This window comes from Anopheles marshallii, chromosome 3 (assembly GCF_943734725.1).
Source record: "Anopheles marshallii chromosome 3, idAnoMarsDA_429_01, whole genome shotgun sequence".
In the NCBI taxonomy this organism is placed as follows: Eukaryota; Metazoa; Arthropoda; class Insecta; order Diptera; family Culicidae; genus Anopheles; species Anopheles marshallii.
The window spans coordinates 31,008,446-31,028,997 of record NC_071327.1 but is presented as its reverse complement, the minus strand read 5'-3'; the positions used below and the strand labels follow the sequence as shown (position 1 = coordinate 31,028,997).

At 44.1% G+C, this 20,552-nt stretch overlaps 2 protein-coding genes across 2 annotated transcripts in view; both read left to right on the top strand.

The window, feature by feature from the left end:
* Nucleotides 1-6,096, top strand: part of LOC128715741 (kinesin-like protein CG14535) — an 87,328-nt gene extending 81,232 nt beyond the window's left edge. Inside the window, exons 8-13 of the mRNA XM_053810652.1 lie at nt 2,650-2,844; nt 2,913-3,133; nt 3,204-3,576; nt 3,665-5,003; nt 5,076-5,180; nt 5,304-6,096. Coding sequence (XP_053666627.1) covers nt 2,650-2,844; nt 2,913-3,133; nt 3,204-3,576; nt 3,665-5,003; nt 5,076-5,180; nt 5,304-6,096 — 3,026 coding nt within the window. The remainder of the gene's footprint in view (nt 1-2,649; nt 2,845-2,912; nt 3,134-3,203; nt 3,577-3,664; nt 5,004-5,075; nt 5,181-5,303) is intronic.
* Nucleotides 6,097-13,726: 7,630 nt separating this feature from the next.
* LOC128711778 (cytochrome P450 4d1-like) lies at nt 13,727-15,435 on the top strand. Its single transcript, XM_053806664.1, has 4 exons — nt 13,727-13,889; nt 13,961-14,344; nt 14,420-15,031; nt 15,095-15,435. Exons 1-4 carry the CDS (start codon nt 13,727-13,729, stop codon nt 15,433-15,435), a joined length of 1,500 nt encoding a protein of 499 aa, XP_053662639.1.
* The last annotated feature ends 5,117 nt before the right edge of the window (nt 15,436-20,552 follow it).

The following is a 20,552-nucleotide window of genomic DNA, read 5'->3' as shown; positions in this document are numbered from 1 at the left end:
TCCCGTTCAGAGGGTGTGTCGTTCCGCGTCGATATCAAAATCGATCGATGCGGAAAAATGACATTCGAGCAAGGGCTGTTCGGTCGATGAAAGTGTGGTATTTAATTTTCACCAATTACCCGAAGGGATATTCTTTTCCGCCCGCGAACCGCTTCACAGTAAATATCAATCACCTAACTCTTACTATGCAAAACAACTTTGCCGAGCTCGCTGCAGCTTACCTCGCGATAAATTGGTTCACTTCAGCTCATTACCGTAATGATTTGCCCATTATCATTTGTACCCTGCTTGAATGGTTTCTCCTTTTGCCTTCGAACGTTCAAGCACGCCAAAGAAACTGGTAATGACCGTTGTGATAGCGCTTAAATTGGCCAAACACAAACCGTCAAACCGTCCCGAAACCGTAAGCTGCCGAAAAAGGCAAGGTGGAAATTTGCGTCACCTCTTTGCTTCGCTCAAGAGCTTCGCTATCGGGGAAGCAAACAGGGCAACAAAGGAGTCCATTGCGCGAAGCGAAACGCGAAAAATCAATCTCAAATCAACTACATCCCTTTTTTTGCGATAACTTTGCAAGACGAACGAACCATTCCAAAACGGAACGGCAAACGATGCCGGACGCGTTCAATGCGAAACGAACAGAATAAAGATTTATATCTTTTTGATTTGCTAATGGGCTGATCGATGCCAGTACCGATACGCGGTTAATAGACGCTTTTTGATGGTCGATCAATTGAGTCGACAATCGGTTTCATGACAGTCCCGGGAAGCAGCAGGCAAAAAAGCGGTAGAAAAACGTACCATCGTTTGCTATTACGATTCCCTATTCTCGTATCTTTTGCCATCGGAAAACTTCATTTCTGATTGATTTTTAACAACTCCCGTGTTGCACACAAAGGAGGACAACTAGCGAAAACGATTCAACAACTTAATTTTCCATTATCTGATCAAATTGCTGCAATGCTGCAACTGTCAACGTTTTAATGGTTTAAGCTAACAAAGTTGAAATATGCTACGAGACACAATGTCCAGCACAATGTCCTCTACAGCTAGTTACATGTAGGTGACGCTCCTGCGGCTCGAAAATTGACTCCTTTTACTGGAAAGAAATTGATCACTGCTGGCTGTCTGTACTTTTTTCCTTTGCATCGTCCATACCCACCATCATCATCATCGTGACCATCATCATCAATCAAACAAACAAACAGCTCAATCTGCCCAATAGCTCGTCCAAACCGGGACGACATCCTGCGAAAAAGGATACACATCCTACCGGAGCATCGAAGAGAGAAAAAAAAGAACACATCAGGAACCCCGTAGTGGAATGTCTGGAAAATCTGGACCGTTGTCTAACCTACAATTCAGTACAGCCTTTCAATCAAATCATTTATAAATGTCCAGTTGTATTGCTGTGAGGATGGGCACAACAACAAAAAAGGGAAGTTTCCCGTTCGTAAATTGCTCTCCCCCTTTCGGACTTGTCATCCCGTACGGCAAATGCTGCAAAGTTCCCAGTTGGTTAGCGTGGACACGAGGACTGCGGAGCACAAGACCCTCGTTAGAACCCTCATAATCGTCAAACGATTTACTCTTTCCCACCCAATGCTTTTTTTTTCGGGTTTCGATCGACCGGGATGAGTATCTCTTTTGCTCTTTGCCAACGTCCATTTTTCTTCTTTTTTTTGCTCCAGAACGGACGTGCCGTTTGACACACACATACACACAACTTTAACGAACTCTGGTTGACGGAGGACTAATTCTAGACTCCTGAGCTGGCCTCCCAAGGTTTCTGATGCTGAGGTTGTGTAATTGGTAGCATTGCGAGATGACTCATTCCACTGTCATAGAAACCGTAATTCATCCGCTTCCACCTGGAGTCGTGTGGATGTGTTATTTAATGTCCCGGAATGTCCCGTTTGTCGCTAGCAATCGATTTTCGCAACATTTTACTCACCTGCCACCATTGAAATGGGTGCTATTTCCAAGAAAGAGAGAAAAAAAATCTACCTTTTCTTATATGCCTTTTTCTCCCGGGGTAACCAACCTTTAAAAACGGGCACAGCTGGGTTTATGGGGAGTTTTGTCAACCCAACGAAATAATCAGAAAGAATAGCCTCCAGGAGTGAGGTGAGGTGCTGGTATGCGTGTGTGTTTGGAATTTTGATAAGGTTGATTGTATTTATGGTCGATGGTAAAGATGTGGAAAAGGGAACTAAGGTACAGGATGATGGCACAGGTTTTTCCGACGCACCCCTTAAGAGACAAATGTCCTACACGTGATGATGCTGGGCATGGGTGTAGTTCTTGCCAGGAACCGTAGAAAAGAAAGAAAAGGTTTTTTTCCCAATCACACATGTGCCATAATCGATAGTCCTGCCGAAGTTCCGAGGGAATAACGAACAAAATGAAACAACCCTAATATTCTGGAGCGCATATGCAGTTTTTCGACAAATTTGGAAACGAAAGAGAAATAGGACAACAACAAAAGCAAGTTTCAATTTCGCCATAAATCGATTACGATAAAGTTCGGTCCGTTTATCAAAATTAAAGAGATAAGAGGAAAAAAAGGAAACAATCGGTTCGCTTTTGTGATTTTCCAAACATCGATTTATTAAGCAAATCCTTTTTTCCATGCTTTCCCATTTTCTACAGAATCGGACGACTCCCCCGGGATGTATTTGAGGGGAGATTTTCTTGGCCGACCAACGGAACTACGGGCGCCAACAGCGGAACGGGCGGCACTGTTTCTTGATCTGGCCTTATCGGGTCGATCGCAGTGCAATTTCGAACCGGCCTTAATCTACACGCTGCACGTCTACCAGTACAGCTTGTCGGGAAAGCGAGGCGGTAAGTATCCATGAAGAAGGCCATTGTTTCAGTAGATTTAATTCGATTCGTGTCCAATGCACGTACAGTTGAAGGAGGAAGAAGCCGCCTGCATCTAATCGATCTCGGTGGCTGTGCTAACCGTAACGGAGGTCTACCATTGTCGGGAATTGGCAACGTCCTGTTGGCAATATTGAGTGGCCAAAAGCATCCCCCAAACAGGGACCATCCACTGACACCTATACTACGAGACTGCCTTGCACCGATCACCTGTCATGTGGCTGTTGTGGCCCATGTAGCTCACACACAGGTAAATTCAGCTAACTGAAGGTAATTCCCCTGCAAAAGATTTCACTATTTTGATCTCTCCCTCAAAACAGACTCATACGGACACGCTCACCACCATTCAGCTGGCCTCACGCATCCATCGGATGCGACGAAGACTTCGACCACGGAATCATCTTCTAGGAGACAAAGGACTGAACAATGGATCCTCCGGACATCAATCGGGTGGATCGTCCGAGGGTCCAGATCCTTCCAGTTCTGACTTTTCGCAGGACACCGTCATCTACATGGGACCCTGCGACGATCCAACGGACGGTGAGCATCCTCCCGTGTATCTTCCTAGCCTAAACTCGGGCGACAATCGGTGCGCAATGAACAAGGCACTCAAGGGTTCGGTGGCGGAAAAGGGACCCTGTACGGCGACACCCTCACCGAAGAAGAAAGCATCCGCGGCAAATGCTTCCAAAGGTAGGTTGTTATAGTTCAATATTTAAAGTCTGTCATCAAGGTCATTATCAACACACTTTGCGTGGATGTATTTACTCTCAAAAAACAGTTCAAACAACGAGTGCTCCCGCCACGAGTAACGTTGCCACCGTAGTTCCTGGGCGTACTGATAGTCTTAAGCGCAACCAGCATCCGTACGCTCACCCGCAGGTTCAAGGCGCGGACCTTGTCTCTAACGCCATTCAGATAGCGTCCCAGCATGCCTCTCCCAAAGTGATAGCGGGAGCCTTTAAGCATGTGTCTGGCGTCAGTAAAGGCTCCAACATCCCTACGCCAAAGGGGTCGCCCATGAGACGTCCGAATGCGGGACCGTCCGTCACCACCGTCGGTACGTCGGTCAACCATGGGCCAGCCCGCGAAAGTCCATCGCGACAAATCAGCGAAGAAAAGTGGATCGATGGTCCTCGAGTGTCCAAATCGAAGGTGCACGAAGCGCGTCACCTGCTGCGAGAGATCAATCACGTCAAGAAATGTGAAACGTGGGTCGATGGTCCACGGACACACAACGCACAACCGCATGCGAGTCCCTCGCAACTACCTTCGGCTAGTGCAGCGGCAGCGGCGACCGCAGCCGCCAACATTGCCGGTGGATATGGATTTATGGATACGCACAAGAAAAACATGATCCGCCAGTGGGTCGAAAACCAATCCATCCAGCTACTGCAGCAGTCCATGTCGGCTAATAACTCACCGATGCACACAAAACACCATACCACCTACAGTCTGCCAAAGTTTAAACCGAGCCGATCGGATGAGGACGGGTTCCTGACGCTCGAGCTAGATCGCGGTGGCGGCGATGAGTTGGTGAATCCGATCGCAATGAGAGGTTTTACTGCGGCCACTACCATTGCTGCTAATAGTTCCGAAAGTCACGTACGCACAGGATTAAAACAGGGCTACAGTCTCGATGCGGAACAGATGTCAGTGCCAACGGTGTTCAACACAACCGCTCAACCCGCACTTCATCACCACCAGCAACAGAGCCAACCACTGTACGCATCCGTCACCCCTGCGTCTAAGATGTCGAACGTAGCCGCAGCTACAACGATGACATCGGCGAGTTCGCTTCACGACAACCATTCGGAACGATCGCGGACAACGTCGCAAGCGAGTGACAGGGCATCGCACACGCAACAGCAGCAAACGGATGGGACCACCCAGGAGGAAGAGGACCAAGACAGTGGACCATCGGAGGTTCCTCCAGCCTTACCGCTGATGGATCCGTTAGGTTCGCGGGAAATCTCACACGAAAGCATCCACATGCTGTGTTCAAGACATGCCTCCAGAGATGACGCTATGAGTGTGCACAGCCACAACAGCCACAACATTGGCATGATGGACTGTGGGCTGCAGGTGACGGAGGACGAAATTGCGAAGGCAATGCATGGGTAAGTCAACGTCATTCGTGCTCTTGGTGGGTTTGTGAAGAGAATTCCTTATTGTGCCGTGATCTCCCACAGAGAACATCCGCTAAGCGCCTTGAGTCATGGAGAGCTGTCCATCGTATCGAGCTTCAACGTTGGTGGAGATGTCTTTAGTGACTGTGTTATCGGCGATAACATGAGGTAAGCATTGGATCATCAGAATGACTTTATAAATTGAATTTCGTTACCTTTTCAATATGACAGACAGATTTGCCAAAATGAAGAGTTTGTAACTCTCGCTTGCTAACGCCCTCTATTTCTCAGGAGCCAATTTGACCAACTCGCGCGACTACGCGAAATCTTCACCTCCCAACTAGCGATGGCTGAGGTGACACCTTCCTTCCGGCTTGGGGATACCAACAGCGTGTACAGTGAGCCTGCCTACCGGTTCAATGCTGGTCCGGGGAGTGTCTGCAGCGAACCGGCCTACCGTCCACCGAGTCCCCGCTGTCGTGACTGTCGGCAGTCGATGACCATGTCTCGCACACCAAGCCAAAGTTCTCTGCCGAGTCTGACGGGGATCGTAGCGATTGCGGGTATGGAACAGTACGCTTCGCTACGCCATCCGGACGGTGCCTCCGACCCAAACTTACCAAAGTTGGAGAAAAGTACGGACGATCTGATGATGGAATCGGAAGAACCCCACACGCACATCCGAGAGAACCCTCTCTCCGAGCTACTTTGCCAGAGTGAGGACGATGATGGTCAGCTCAAGGGACCAACTTCGAGCCTTCTCCCTCCGCAGAATCTTCCCACCCTTCCACTGCTACCTCTCTCTACCCCGGAAGCGTACGACAGTGGGCATGACTCGACACCCCGTACGTCCAAACATTCTGGCATCTCAAGACGTGCCGAAAGTGGGTACCACAGCGTCGGCACTGTACGTGACAGCGATGAGTCGAGCTTTGGATCGGCGGCATCGAGGGCGCACCAGAAGACGGCCGGTGCTAGTGGGAAGAAGCGCAACCGGGCGGACAACAAATCGCTCTGCCACTGGTTACGGAACCCGTTCAACTGCACGTACCCGGACACGGAGGGTGAAATCAGTGACTTCTAGAACGCGACGGCTTCGCTGAACGTTCGATGTGCTTTAGCTAATTTTATCCGTTATCGTCGTGACCGCGCATGGCTGCTATCGGTGTCGTCGGGTTGTTTTTGATGTGTATTTGTGAAGCCTGCATTCAGAATCGCCTAACTGCTGACAATAAGAAGAAGTTACTTAAAATCGATCGCTTTATGCAACGCTGAACGGAACGTGAGTCTAAGTACTGGGTTGGTTTCGAACACACAATCCCAGCTGGTGCTTCATATTGGGTACAATGAGCCTATTGCTTCCTATCGGGGTTATTGAACTATTTAATTGTAAATTTGGTTAGTATCATTCTTCTTCTACTTCTCTCTGTCTCTATCTCTCGCCTTCTCCCCTATGTCAACAAAAGAGAAAAATAATCCTAACCGTTACGCTATGCTTCTGTCACTGTTGGATAATTGTACTGTTATCGAAATGTTATCAACCTATCATTTAACGTCGAAATATGTTACAGAGGCTCTCATTACGATCGGCTTTCTGCTAATGCTTCCCAATCTGTCTAATCCTACAGATATAATTATGACACAAACATTGTACAGACTGGTTTTTAACATGATTATTAAAATCGGATTTAAAGCTCAAACATGCTGGGCGGAAAATACCCGCATTTCACAACATATATTTTTCTAATTTGATTCTTTCGCCATTGAACAAACGAATCTGCATTTACCAAAATTCGTCGAGCAAAATGACACTGTCAAACTGCTAAATGCCGTTTGCACGGAGCTAATTACGTTCACAAATTAAGCCTCTGTATCTCCTGCTGCGTGCACTAAGTGGGCAATTGAACTGATTTGTGCGATAATTATCTCGCTCGAGCATTGGAAACCAGCACTCGGTTAGTCGTATTGGCATCTGTACAGGATGGGCTCTGTTACAAATACACGTGTAAAAACAAAACAATGAAATGCAAAAATCGTTTGTGTATAATCTGTTAGTAAATCATTCAGTGGAATGGCGGGCAAAAAAAGCAAACACAAAGAGAGAGTGTGTTCATGGGTCTTTGTTCGCTAGCGTTCGAACAATTGTGGCAATTATGTATGCTATAATCACCATGGTAATGTGCACGGTTTGAAATCCGATTTGTGTTCGCGCGTTCTTAAGTAGCGAAATAAAATAAATACACGCTAAAATCAATAATACATGCATGAAAAAGAGAAACGGAGAGACAGAGACGGAAGAGGAGAGATACAAACGAAGAAGAGATAAAAGTGAAGTCAACTTTCGATGCATCCAATCATTCAACTGTCATGATGAATAAGTAAACACTACACTACACTTGGTTTATGCTCCTAGAGTTTAATTCTTCAGCATTTAAAAAGTATTTGTTACTATTAGCGAATAAACGACATCACATGATTTATTTTATTTGAGCAATTTCTGTTGTTTTAATTTGTATACCAAGCGATATCCAACGCTTGTAAACAGCCAGGTCAAGAGCTGTCTAATGAAGTAAGTGGAAATTAGATCAATGAACTGCTATTTAAATCTCTCAAACTGACAACTCATTTTACCATAAAAATTAAACAGAAAAACTTGGTAGTATAATGAAATGAAAACCTTTTTAAAATGCCAACGAACAAGAAATAGTAGAAGAAATGTCTTTTTATCCACAACAGTGTAATGCTCCACTCAACCGGATCCATCGTGTATATTACGGGACACTAGAATGGTTTGTCCGGTTCCAAATACAGGTACAGAGTTTTAGAAAATTTTTACAACAAGAATCGAAATGGAAAGACCGGTAGATGTCGTCTTTTTACCCCTGCCCCAACACATCTCAAAATGGCGCTCGTAAGCGTTAGGCTGCTTTGATTCCAAAGCTTTTGCTAACTATCACCAAATTCATCACGATTCAACTAAGGACGCGAATGCGCTCGCGTACTTCCGGACAAGCGACACACAACTCAGCTGGAACCGATCATATTATTGTAATTATTGCGAAAGCTATTGTACGAAAACGTTATTGTATAATCTTTTACTACTGCTTTTATGAATACTCGGAAAGCGAAAGAAAGCCCAACGGGGGAGGAATAATCTACAGAAAATAGAAAATAATTTTATAAAAAGATCACTGTGTACTGAGTTTCTTACTTTGGGCGCAAAAGAGAAAAGAAAAGTTAAGCTACATGGTAAGTACAATCGTTTAAAGCTCGTCCTGGATGCAAGTATGAAGGCAATGAGGTGCACTTTTCATCTGCATGCTCCAGATAAGCACTCAAATCCCTGATTGAGCTTTTATCCCGTCCTGATAGAGGTGAACACTCGATACTTTCTACCTTCTTCATTTCAAGCCCCATTACCGTCATTAACGATGCACGTGATTTTCCGCCCTTTCACTATCACTCTTCCATCGTTTGGAAAAAGTTCATCAACATCTCCAAACGTGGCCGATAGTAATTCCATCCCGGCAACGGCAAACCACCTGCTTCCATCCTGATTTCCCGCAGCTTCGAATTGACCTGAAAAAAAGACAGCCGTAAAAACTTTTCCCTGCCATTCCAACCTCCCGATGGAAATTCCGGTTGGTTTCCTTTAGCTTCCTTTTTTTTTACTTTAAACGCATGCAAACGCCAGGAAGGAACGGGTGAGTGGTAAACCAAAGCATTGCGCCATCCTCCGTCACCTGGCAGTCAACCGTAAAAGGTCGCTCTAGGGCCTTTGCCCAAAACCAAGGGGGAAAATATAGAACCATGAACAAATACCGAAACAAAGCGCACGAAAGGGTAACACGGTTTTATTAACAATTTCATTCCAACAAAACATTCCTCAAGACGTTCAAACATTCTTTTCCTCCACCCTCATCCCCATCCAACGGGGTTGACCTAGATTTGTGAAGTTATCAAAGTGCGTTGACTTTTCCTGGTGTTCTGCAGCTTCTTTACGCATCGTATGGCTGTGTGTGATTTTTTGCTCTTTCCCGGACACCTTTTTAGGTGTGGTGTAATGGAAGGTGTACGAAGATGACGGAAGCCACGCATCAGGGAGGGATGTAATTATGACGGAATTAAATGTTAAGCTCCCACCACGCCTGCATGCTGGGACCGGTACAGGGCACAGGACTATTGTGTGTTTGGTCAGGATGAAATGAATCCTTTTCCCAAGAAGTTCACCATAGCAATAGGCGGGGAAAGGTTCGTTTGAATGAAGGAGGATGGAAACACAGCAAATAGGGGTTTGAGTTTCTTAAAATAACAATTTGTTTAAATTACTCAAAGTAAGGTAAGTAACTCCAGTAAGGCAGTAATTAGTGCCGTGTTTAATGGAAGCAGGTTGCTCTAATGATCTACTGTTAGGATACTTTGCATGTACGGGGAAGCCCACAGGGTAATAGATTCTTCACGAAGTGCTTTAAATCCCAAATTTAGGAAGGCATATGACTTAAATAAGCTATTGCAAAAAACCACACTGTTGGGCTTTAAACATTTGCGTCAGAAGATTTTAACATGAACCGCAATCGTAAACACTTCTTGAGAAGCTCATTCGGACAGCATGTACTGCATTCCAGGTTCAAATCTCTACTTGACCGTGTGCCACTCCATACGATGTATTTGACTTTTCAACTGTGCATAGTCCTAGTCATAGATAATCCTCCCGACCTTTACATGTACACAGCAGGACAACGGTTATAGTGAAGCCCCAAACAAGCAGCTCCCTGATGACTCATTTCCGTATCATAAAGAGGGGTCGTTCTGCACGTAGCGTACAACTGTAGGTGTATACATTGCCTAAAGGGACAAATGTACTAACTTTCGGTTTCCAAAATCCAGGGAAATGAGTAATGAACACACATTTTATGACCATTACAATCGAGGTGAGGCACGTTAGCTTTAAGGTCATTCAGCAAAGACGTATAAGAGCAGAATACAACAGGTTCGTGTTGTTCTACCAGGCATAATAAACTATCAATACCTGTTCCAATCCATCTCTCTCTCTCACCCCAAACCAAACACGATCTAAATGTTAAGGTTACAAAATGACCAAGAAGTATGCTCATTCCTTCCCCAAAATCCCAATCCACCCCAGGTCACCTGTTATTACGTTTTATTGTCATCCCATTCAACAACAAACCGGGAAAAAAAAGAACGCACGAAGCTTGCCTCCTTCCCAGAGACCATATTGTTACGAAATGAAGCGACCGGTTTCCGGATTTTAGCCTCCAGGCTGTACAGGATAAAGTTATACCAGCATAATGTGAATGCTAATAATCATAATAGTAATGGTTTTATGTTCCTGGTACTCCGTCCGTTGATGCTGTGTGCTCCTGCTGCTGCCGAAATTGCACTGCTTACGGTAAGGAAAACTTTCAAAACTCCCTCAGGATTTTTTGGGGAGTAAACGGATCCCGCATCCGGCAGAACACAGGGCAATGGAACGGAATGGGATGGAATGGTTGTTTGTTTAGTCTTATCCTGCGATGCTGGCATTTGATGATTGCTGCGGAACAATTGCTCATATTTTGGTATATTTTGAAATGAACACAGAATTCTTCATGGTAATATAACTCTCTTAAACGCAACGTTATGTGTAACTTCTTGGCGTCGATTTACGTACAAAATTTGCACAAACTGCTCTGAACAGCTCCTGTTCCGTTCGCAAGTGCTTTAGTGCTCCATTACCATAAACCTCCCAGACTAGGATCGATAGCTAAAGCGTATTCCCATACCCAACGACAACGGAAACCAATCTTTTGCCCTCACGAAAGCAATTAAAGCTCCTGTCGCAAGGTCTTCCTGTCCGGAAAGCTTTCCCGCCTGCTTTCCCGCGTCCGTACGTTTGAAGCAGCGCCGTATAATCAAATAGGATCTAATTTCGCAAACGTTATTTCACTCACATTAGTTGTGATCAATGTGGCGAGGATAGTAATTAAGAGAAACTTTCTTCCCTTTTTTACGCTCGCTTCCGTTTTTCTGGCGCTTCGCTTTCTTTGACACAGCTGCCACGGCTTGGCGCGGAACTGTGTGTTCCCTCGTACCGTGCCATTCCGAAAGAAATCGATTCCCCAGTCGTAGCTAGTCATGAAAGATAAATGATGGCACTGGCGAACGAAAACTGAACCGAACCGATTGTCCAGCAGAGATGCGATCGATTGACACACGGATTGCTTACAGATTCAACATTTAGCTAGCCCTTTTTTCTTTGTTATCACACTGGACAAACCTCGCCCCATGCGCTGGCATGGCTGTGAGTCATGTCATCAAGATTGATCTCGATTGAAATTAGATTACCGGAAAGAATGTGATTACGGTAATAGGTCCTCTCGATTGTGCTGCTGCTATCTCGCTGGTGTTTTATTGGGTCAGCCGTGATTGGAGCATGTTTATTCTCACACCCGGGTGTAGGAGCTAATATTGGGCGCGCATATGGGGACATTTCTTCGGAGTATGATTGGATTAACAGTGATGGTAATGTTTGAGTATGCCGTGGTCACAATAGAATGAAGAATGAATCAAGAAATAGTAGAGCTGGATTTGGTTGAGATTGCAACTGAACGTAGAATCCTTTAAATTTGTCCTATGCTTGAAGTTGTACTGTGCTGTTCGCCATTAGTTTATAAACCTAGTTATATATTTCGAATTACCATAGAACGATCATTATTATTATCATGCTCAAAATTTTGGTCTCATGGTTTCATTGTGTACTAGAAAATTACTAAAACGCCTAAATATATGCAATCTACATATAAAAATCACATCATTTGTTATGTACATATTCCTTCGGTTAAATCACTTTGTTTTAAAATACTTAACTAAAAAATGTGTTTTAAGAAATCATTTTACATTTCATTTCTATCCAAAACAATCATCACACACACACATTAACACTAAGTGGACAGCTGTTAAGTGGCGTGCCATAAAATCCTTCCTGCATCGGTACAACCGTATTCTATTCTACCAACCATTCTAAGGCACATCTTGCTACCATTAGCAATGTAGAACATAACCCTGGCACCTATAAAATTAAAATAGATTCCTCCTTCTTATCTCCACGTTTATTTATGCTTTCAGCAGCTATTAAACGCAACACTCTCCAGCGGTCGCCACAGCTAATCCGTGCCAGATTTACGCTACGCGCACGAACATCCGGAACGGTCCCGATTGTCGCAAACGAATCATTCTCCGTCCACCAACAAGCGACAGTTGGCATCTCATACCTTCATTCGTGTGCGGAGGAAAAACTAAAACAGCACACTACACTTTCCTCGTCCAAACATGGGAACGTCCCGTCCCGTAAGGACGTAATGAAACGTTTAACCATTTCCGATACATACCACCGATAAAAGGGACATGGTTCGGTGAATGGTTTGAAGATGCTTTTATTGCTTCCAATCCCGTTGTCCCCTTGCAGAAAAAAGACAACATTTACCATAGCGGTCCCGACATAACAGCACCACAACCGGATGCCGTGAATTAAAAGTGTTCCTAAGGTAATGCTTCGGAAATGACTGTGGTAAACAATGGCGTAAACCGATCTTCTACTCGGCACGCTGTACACATGCGAATTACGACATTCGCAGCTAAACAAGACCATTTCACCACACGAGAGTTTGTCACGGTGCGAATGGTACGGAAATAAAATCCTAACGAAATCACATTAAAAACAAGCATCGTTAAGTTGCTGAACTGTTGCCTGGTTTTGCCTCTTGCCGTATAGCTTTTTTTCTTCTTCGTTTTATCCCATTCCTTCCTTTAAGTAGCACGTTACATGATGCTGCGTTGTCCAAATCTGGACAGTTTCGCAACATCACCCCGTGAGCTCGAGGCGTACCGTGCAAGATCCAATCGTTATCTCGAGTGGACCAACGAGCATCCCTTCCGATTTTGGATGTCTAAAGGACTAAATCGTAAGCTTTCGCTACACCAGGACCGGATAGTCTTATCCCGCTTCGGTTCTCTACATCGACATCGTCGCGAGACCGGTATGGGCTGGGGCATGGTTTCGAAAGACAAAAAGGATTACGTTTGGATTTGGTTTGTCACGTTCCGGTCACAGTCGGCAAATCTCGATCTCGCACACGGGTCAAAGTGCTTGCCCGGATTCCAATCACAAACAGTTTCACAACGCTTATGCCGTTTGGCCAACGATTTCTTATCCGGTACGGTTTGTTTGCGTTACCGAAAAGGACAAGAGTTTTTGTGCATCAGTTTGCTTTTTTTTGTGTGCGCAAACCTCGTAACGCCACTTTGACATCTTTTTTATTCTAAGCGTTGAGCAATGGAGCTATTCAGAGGTCACTGTTAATAATGTTATTATTGTACCATTTCGTATACTTGCTCAACGCATCCGATTAATTTATTTAAAGGCCACATATTTCATCACCTTACATCACCTGAGAAATGAAAAATGTAGCAAATTCATTGCTAAATCTACCGCCCACTTTTAAGGAACATGACCGACTGTTTTCTGATCATCGCGCGTTTATTTTCCAAACGCAACAGACAACCATACCATACCGCAGTGTTTGTACGATAAGAAATCGGCTGATCGTGTTGGCGTGATAAGACATCGGTTATATATACATTCACCCTAAATCAAGCCCGATTATTAGTGACGGATGAACGTTCGATAAGTAGGGAGTTCACGTTACAGCAGTAAAATGTTTGTTGTGGTTACGCTTCTCGTTGTGTATATTTCATATTTATTGTTAAAGTACCATCAAAAACGTCAGGAAGTGCTCAAAATTTTGCCCCACTTCAATGGTCCGCATCCGGAGTATTTCCTTGGCTGCGCTTACGTGTTTAAGGACAAATCCATCCCGGGTACGTGGCCTTCTTATGAACCTGTTTAAATTTTTGTAGTACTACAGCATTGATTTCTTCTCCTAAATCAGAATTATTCGACGCTATTGTTGATTGCCATCGTCAGTATGGCAAGGACATTTGCCTCGTTGGAGCGTTCAATGATATGGAACTGGACATCTCCTCTTCGCACAACGTAGAGAAGCTGTTGCTATCGAAGACAACGAAGAAATCGTACCAGTATGACTTTATCGAGCCCTGGCTCGGCACCGGCTTGCTGCTGTCGTTCGGTGAAAAGTGGTTCCAGCGTCGAAAGATCATCACACCATCGTTTCATTTTAAAATTCTCGATCAATTTATGGACGTGTTCAATAAGGAGGCGGACATACTCATCACTAAGCTGGAACGGCACGTGAATCAGAAAGAGTTCGATATCTACGATTACATCACACTCTACGCACTGGATAGCATTTGTGGTAGGTTCTGTGTACCTACCTATCGAGCGCTTCTGTGATAACATTTTATCATTTACGCTGTATCCCATTTCTTAGCAACATCGATGGGAGTTCACATCAATGCACAGGAAGATCCCAACAATGATTACGCGAAGGGCGTAAAGACGGTGTCCGAGTATGTTTTTCGACGCATCTTTAGCGTACTGCGACAGTTCCCGGCTCTGTTTGTACTGTACTCTTACGCCAGGGATCAGGGAAGAGTCATTAAGCGCTTGCATGACTTTACCAACTCCGTAATTGAAACACGAAGGAAGCAACTTAGTCAGGAAAACAAAGCCCTGCAGGAAGATGATTACACAAAGCACCGCGATACTTTCCTCGATCAGCTGCTGAAGGTTAAGATCGATGGGAAACCGCTCAGTACGGCCGATATTCGCGAGGAGGTGGATACGTTCATGTTCGAAGGGCACGATACGACGACGTCGGGTATTTCGTTCACAGTTCTAGAGCTAGCCAAACATCAGGACATTCAACAGAAGCTGTACGAAGAGATCGATACAGTGCTGGGAAAGGATGCGGGTTCGGTCTTTCTTACCAACTCTTTGCTCCAGGAGCTGAAGTATCTTGACATGGTCATTAAGGAATCATTACGCCTGGTACCTCCGGTTCCGTTCATTGGACGCAAACTTCTCGAAGACATGGAAATGAGTATGATTCCCTTTCACCTTTGGAAACCCTACTTGAGGCTAATAATATATCTTTTTCCAATAGATGGCACCGTACTTCCCGCAGGAACAACCGTCTCGCTCAACATCTTTTGCCTGCACCGCAATCCCAAAGTGTTTCCCGATCCGGAAAAGTTCATCCCGGAGCGCTTTTCGGACGAAAATGAAATCAAGCGTGGACCGTATGATTACATTCCTTTCAGTGCTGGCTCACGGAACTGTATCGGTCAGAAGTATGCGCTGCTAGAGATGAAAGTTACCATCGTAAAGCTGCTCGCCAGTTACCGGATCCTGCCCGGTGAGTCCATCGATCAAGTGCGCTTTAAGGCCGATCTTGTCATCCGTTCCACCGGTGGCATTCCAGTGAAGCTCGTCAAAAGAAGTTAGAGCTGGTTGCTTCATTAATAAACTTTCGTCTAAGCTTCGTACAACGAAAAGAACTCCTGGCTGACCCGATTGGCCTCTGACTAACGAGCTTTTTGCCTTCTGCTGTAACTGCTGTGGCGAGAAGCTCATCAACGTGCTTTACCTGTTTCGGAATATTATAATTTAATTAATCAATCAGAAACCCAACTATTTCCACGTCTCCAGCATGACAGAGTGATGAGAAGAGAACCAGCAACGCACACACACACACATAAATACATTGAAATACATACAACCACAAAAACTCTATGCCACTTCATATTCTGCCCGTTGTACAGTAACAGCCATCCGATGGCCTAGCAATGGTTTCGTAAATTGAATTTATCAACTTTTTCTTCCTGTCAACTGGCAGCACTTTTTTTGCCTGTTCCCTGTATTGGGCTTGCAGAGCAGCTAAGTAGTCCTTCAAAGCACCGTGCACTACTAGCCGGGTGAAAGCTAACCAATATCAAACAAAACTACCCCGTTAGTTGTTAGATACAATTTTTTCCACTTCCTTTTTCAATGCAACAACTTCACCCGAAGCACGTTTCACTCGGACCACCACAATCCCGTAAAGCCGAAAGACGGAAAGTCATCAAAGGGACACCGGAGGGTGGGATGGTATTTTGTTCTGCCCACTTTCTCGTGCTTTTTCACCGAAGTGCTAACCACATTCCGGGCTGGAAATGGGAAAAGGATGAATGGATGGTTGATTGAATGAAAATATTGCGTATTTCATGCTTCGATATAGTTGAGACAAAGTATGTTTTCCACTGCATACAAGTTCAATCCTCCCATGAGTGGTATAAAAACGAGGGGAAATATTGTTACTCTTCGCGAAATAGAAAAAATTTTATTTTATTTAGACGAGAAATTGAAATTTTCAACAATAACAAAGTAGTAATTAGTTCCTTCGACTATTTTTTTTATTAATGGGGATACCATACTTCCAGGATATCGTGTTAACTCCTACATCTATGCAATGCGCAATACAAAATAGTTACATACCCTTTTTCAACGCAGTTTTAACATGAAATTTAACACAATTTATTTGCTAAAAGAAAAACAAGAAAGCAAACTAACGCCACCGTCCACCGGTGATTGATATAATTGTGATAGGCATCCCTGGCTCCCGGTGTTTATCTCTTCAGCAACTAAAAACGGAACAGCACGAACCAAGGGAAGGAGAAGCACCAAAACTTTCTGATTCAATTTGTTTGATTATGATTGGGACCAAGCAAAGTAAGTCACAAGTGGATAACACAATTGTGGATTGTTTTACGTCACTTCGCATTGAAGTGGTATCTTTAAGGAAGCGCTGCTAGCTTGAAATACCTTGGCTGAAACCTTATTTGGCATACCTATCTCAGCTGTGTAGTGAATATTTTATTATTGAAGTACATTTCGCTTTGAGATACGCGTAGTAAGTGACTCTTGTTGCGATACCTTTCCGTCGTATTCTGGACTGCGCGCTTAACATTCGAACTATGTACTCATCCTAAACCTTTACCTTTCGTGAGAATTTTGTCATTGAGGATGTTTCGGCTTGGGAAATTTATTGCAAAAGCTTCACTTTTTTGCATTATAGATATTCAAGCGATTCTGCACGAGAAGCTTAACCACCATGCTTTCCACTCCTAACCAAACCCTCTCCGCCGAATAGTACGATGCGGTTTTTGGGGATGAAACATTCCGCCATCTAGAAAACTGTTTACTCTGCAAGCGAGTCCCCTTCGCTGGAATGCAACAACATTCCCCAGTAGCTTAAGGATAACGCTTGGTACTGTAGCTTCACTCTCAGAATAAATCTTTCCACCGCTTGCGTCACGGTGATTGTGTACCAGAGTGTGTTCTGCGTTAGTGTGTACGTGTTTTTGTAGGCCACCACATCCACCGTTTCCGAAAACGGATCCAGTGCAGTGCGTTACATAGCTGGTACGCTGGATTTGTTTATTATTTTCTCACCTGAACAGCTCCGAATGCTTCTTACTCTTCGGGATGAAAGTGCAAACACGGTCGTTCATGTGCGGTGATGAATATGCAACGCTGTAAGTCGCATCGGTGGTTAGCTGCTGCTCGTGAATATTGCAGATAAGTGCAGTTGTAAACGCTACTGCAATGAGCTTGCTAGTAAAAACAGGGTTTTATAACCGACGGAGTACAACCATGGCATGTGTATTTTGCAGCGGAATGTTTCCTCGAACGTAAGAAAGCTCGTGATTTATTGTAGCGGATGGTTGACGGTTAAATATTGGATTTTCATTTTAAAATTAAATTTTTAATCATTTTTACTGTCTTTTACGAAGAAAAGATTATGACTGTATAACTTTTCTACTGTAAAAAAATAATTTAAAAAAAAATATTCCTAAGATGTCTCACTACAACAAAATATTTCCATTGCATACCTTTAGGCGTTTCACCCTCTCACTCACATTCAGCGAACCTTCTCACCATTGAACAATCTCACTAATGGCAACACTTGCAGCTAAGTGGTTCTATGGGATGTACTTTTCATGAGCATTGTTTCGCCCACTTTCGCTTGTGCATTGTCACCTTTCACCGTTAAACACTCACGCTTCCCTACTCAGTTTCATTTACACGCAAGAAAGAATTGTGACAAAATGTGGGCCAAGATTTGCCTACTCCATTTCCCTTATGCCATGCCGCTTTCCATCTCATCCCTTGCAGGGACCCGAGAAGAGTGTGGGCTGTCGACTCTTTAAGTGGCACCTTTGAGATTCATAGAAGTGTAAACAACGGTCGTTAATAACAATTGTTCCCATCATGTCGTAGAACGTTCTGCCGGTCGGTCCTGTCCTGTAGCTGCTGCTGCTGCTGCTGCTGCTGATGCAGAAAAAAATATATAGACAGGGAGGAGCTCAAGAGTGAAGCCAAGCAGCCAACTTCTTCCTGCTCGATGGTGCGCATAAATGAATGCTTTTTTATGATGATGAGCCTCGTAAAAGCAGCGCGGCCTTAATTCTTCCCATTCCCTCTTAGATGGATCCGCCCATTCAATTGTTGGACAGCGCCTTAAACGAAGAAAAGTTTTTTTTGTGCTCTCTCTCTCCACTATTCTTGGTATTATTCTGCTAAAACTTTTGCTCATCGTCCTGCAGAAATGACACGGTACGTGTCCGGCACGTACCCTGTCATGGTTGCGTCTATCAGAAACAATTATGTGCCAGCAGCAAATGCACGCTTTTATTAATATTTTCATTTCAATTTTATGCAAATAATATTTCTACCTCCTTCGTCCTTCTCTCTGGTGCCGTTTTGTGCGAGATTGGAAGCAAAGACCATCCTGAAATGACCAACGATATCCACCAGCATGGGATAACTGTGCTGGTATGGCACAGGTTGGGGGGAAAGAAAAGAGCGCCACAAATACTCACGTCTGTCCCATGGCAGGCATTACACTTATCAAACATTATCATACCTTTAAACGTCGTAATAGCTACTTAATTTTTGTTTTCGACCTTCGTTTTCGGGGCCCGTCTAAATTGAATCTTCCTATTCAACGAAAAGGCAGGGGAATGAACGTCCAACCGTTTCAGGATGTTACCTTCATCAACGAGGTGTTCTTTTTTATTCGTTCCACTTACAAGACATAAATAACATGCTAAAAAAACATTTGCATCAAGTGAAAATGAAAACTTTGTTTGTGTAGTACGACTATTGCTCACGCTTCAGGTGGGAAAACTTACCTCAAACTTTCATCGTTCACTGAAGTGGGATGAGAGGTCAAGTTTTATTTTTTTCTTTTCCGTCCCTATCGCAATTTTATTATTCAAGTGATTAAGAACGAAAACAAAAAAACTTCGGGGTTTTTTTTTGAGACCTCTCCGAAGATCCTTCAATTCTCCTCCTTGGGGAATTTGGTAATTTATTTAGCCATCAAGCATGGAGATATATTGCATCACAATGCTAATGAAGTGCCCTCCGTTCGCACAACATTTTCTAAGTAAATAAAAGCATGTTCAAATAGTTAAATTTAAACATTTTCAGTATAACAACGAGCAACAATATAAAACAATCCTTACATATCTTTAAATTGCATATATTTCGGCGCTAAAAATTAGAAATTCATACATTTTTATTTAAAAAATCAGTCTCAAATATGTTATGTATGAAATTCTCCGTCACGAAAAAGGAGAAATGTCAAAGACATATTTTTCACACGGCTAACACAAACTTTAATTTAATAAACGATGATAAATTGCTAACAAAACCGAATGTAATCGTTCGACCCTTAATGTCCCTCTGTCTTGTCACATTTTTTGTACCCCACCCACCGAAGACATTGGCACCCCCAAATCGCCACTGGTATGACTTTCCTTACGTACCGGAACATCTGCGCGGGAAGGTGAAAGTTCCTAAATTAATTAACAGCATCATCACACTCATCCTGCTGTAAGCTTTACTATTCCCGCGCAAGTGACAACGCAGTACTAGCGGCAAGGGATGGCATGGGCCACACACCATGCGGGGATCAAAAACTTTCCTACCGTCGGTGTGATTTACGCGAATCGCAGCTGACAGTAGTCTAGCGTAAATTGCGTATTTTATTACATTTTGATTTATTTCCAGCGTTGCCTTTTATGGCACACGGACGGTGGTAACACGTTTGTTTGCCTTTCTTCCTCCCCTGTTTTGCTCTTATTTCTATCTCCCAAACACGTTGCTTTAACGGGCACGAGAATGTTTCCCAGCATCGCCAAAAAAAAACCCGGGGGAAGGATTTTCCATTGCCAAGCTGCCATTTGTCCATATGGCGAGATGGTATAAAAACTTGCTCTCTTAGTCGCTTTATCGAGCGATTAGGTGGCTTCCGAGTGGCGAGACGAAAGATGGAGCAGTCCCCTTCTATCGGGAACGGAGTTTTCACGACTTATTAAGCCGGTTTAACGGAACAGATCTTCCCCGGAGGCCACTACTTAAGTCGAACCGCCCAATTCCCCTGCGCTTTTTGCTCGGTTGTCCACTATTGGGAGGGTGTGCGGTCGTAAAAAACACCCTCCCCGTTAGGAATCCTAGTCAAGCGTAACATCCTTCGCTAAGCGCCACACCATAAGCCATCAAATGATTGATAAATA

Bases quoted from the DNA above. Each gene is read 5' to 3' on its own strand.
- LOC128711778 (XM_053806664.1), top strand. From the start codon at position 13,727: ATGTTTGTTGTGGTTACGCTTCTCGTTGTGTATATTTCATATTTATTG. The intron at 13,890-13,960 runs GTACGTGGCCTT...CTCCTAAATCAG, and splicing joins TAAGGACAAATCCATCCCGG to AATTATTCGACGCTATTGTT. The intron at 15,032-15,094 runs GTATGATTCCCT...TTTTTCCAATAG, and splicing joins TCTCGAAGACATGGAAATGA to ATGGCACCGTACTTCCCGCA.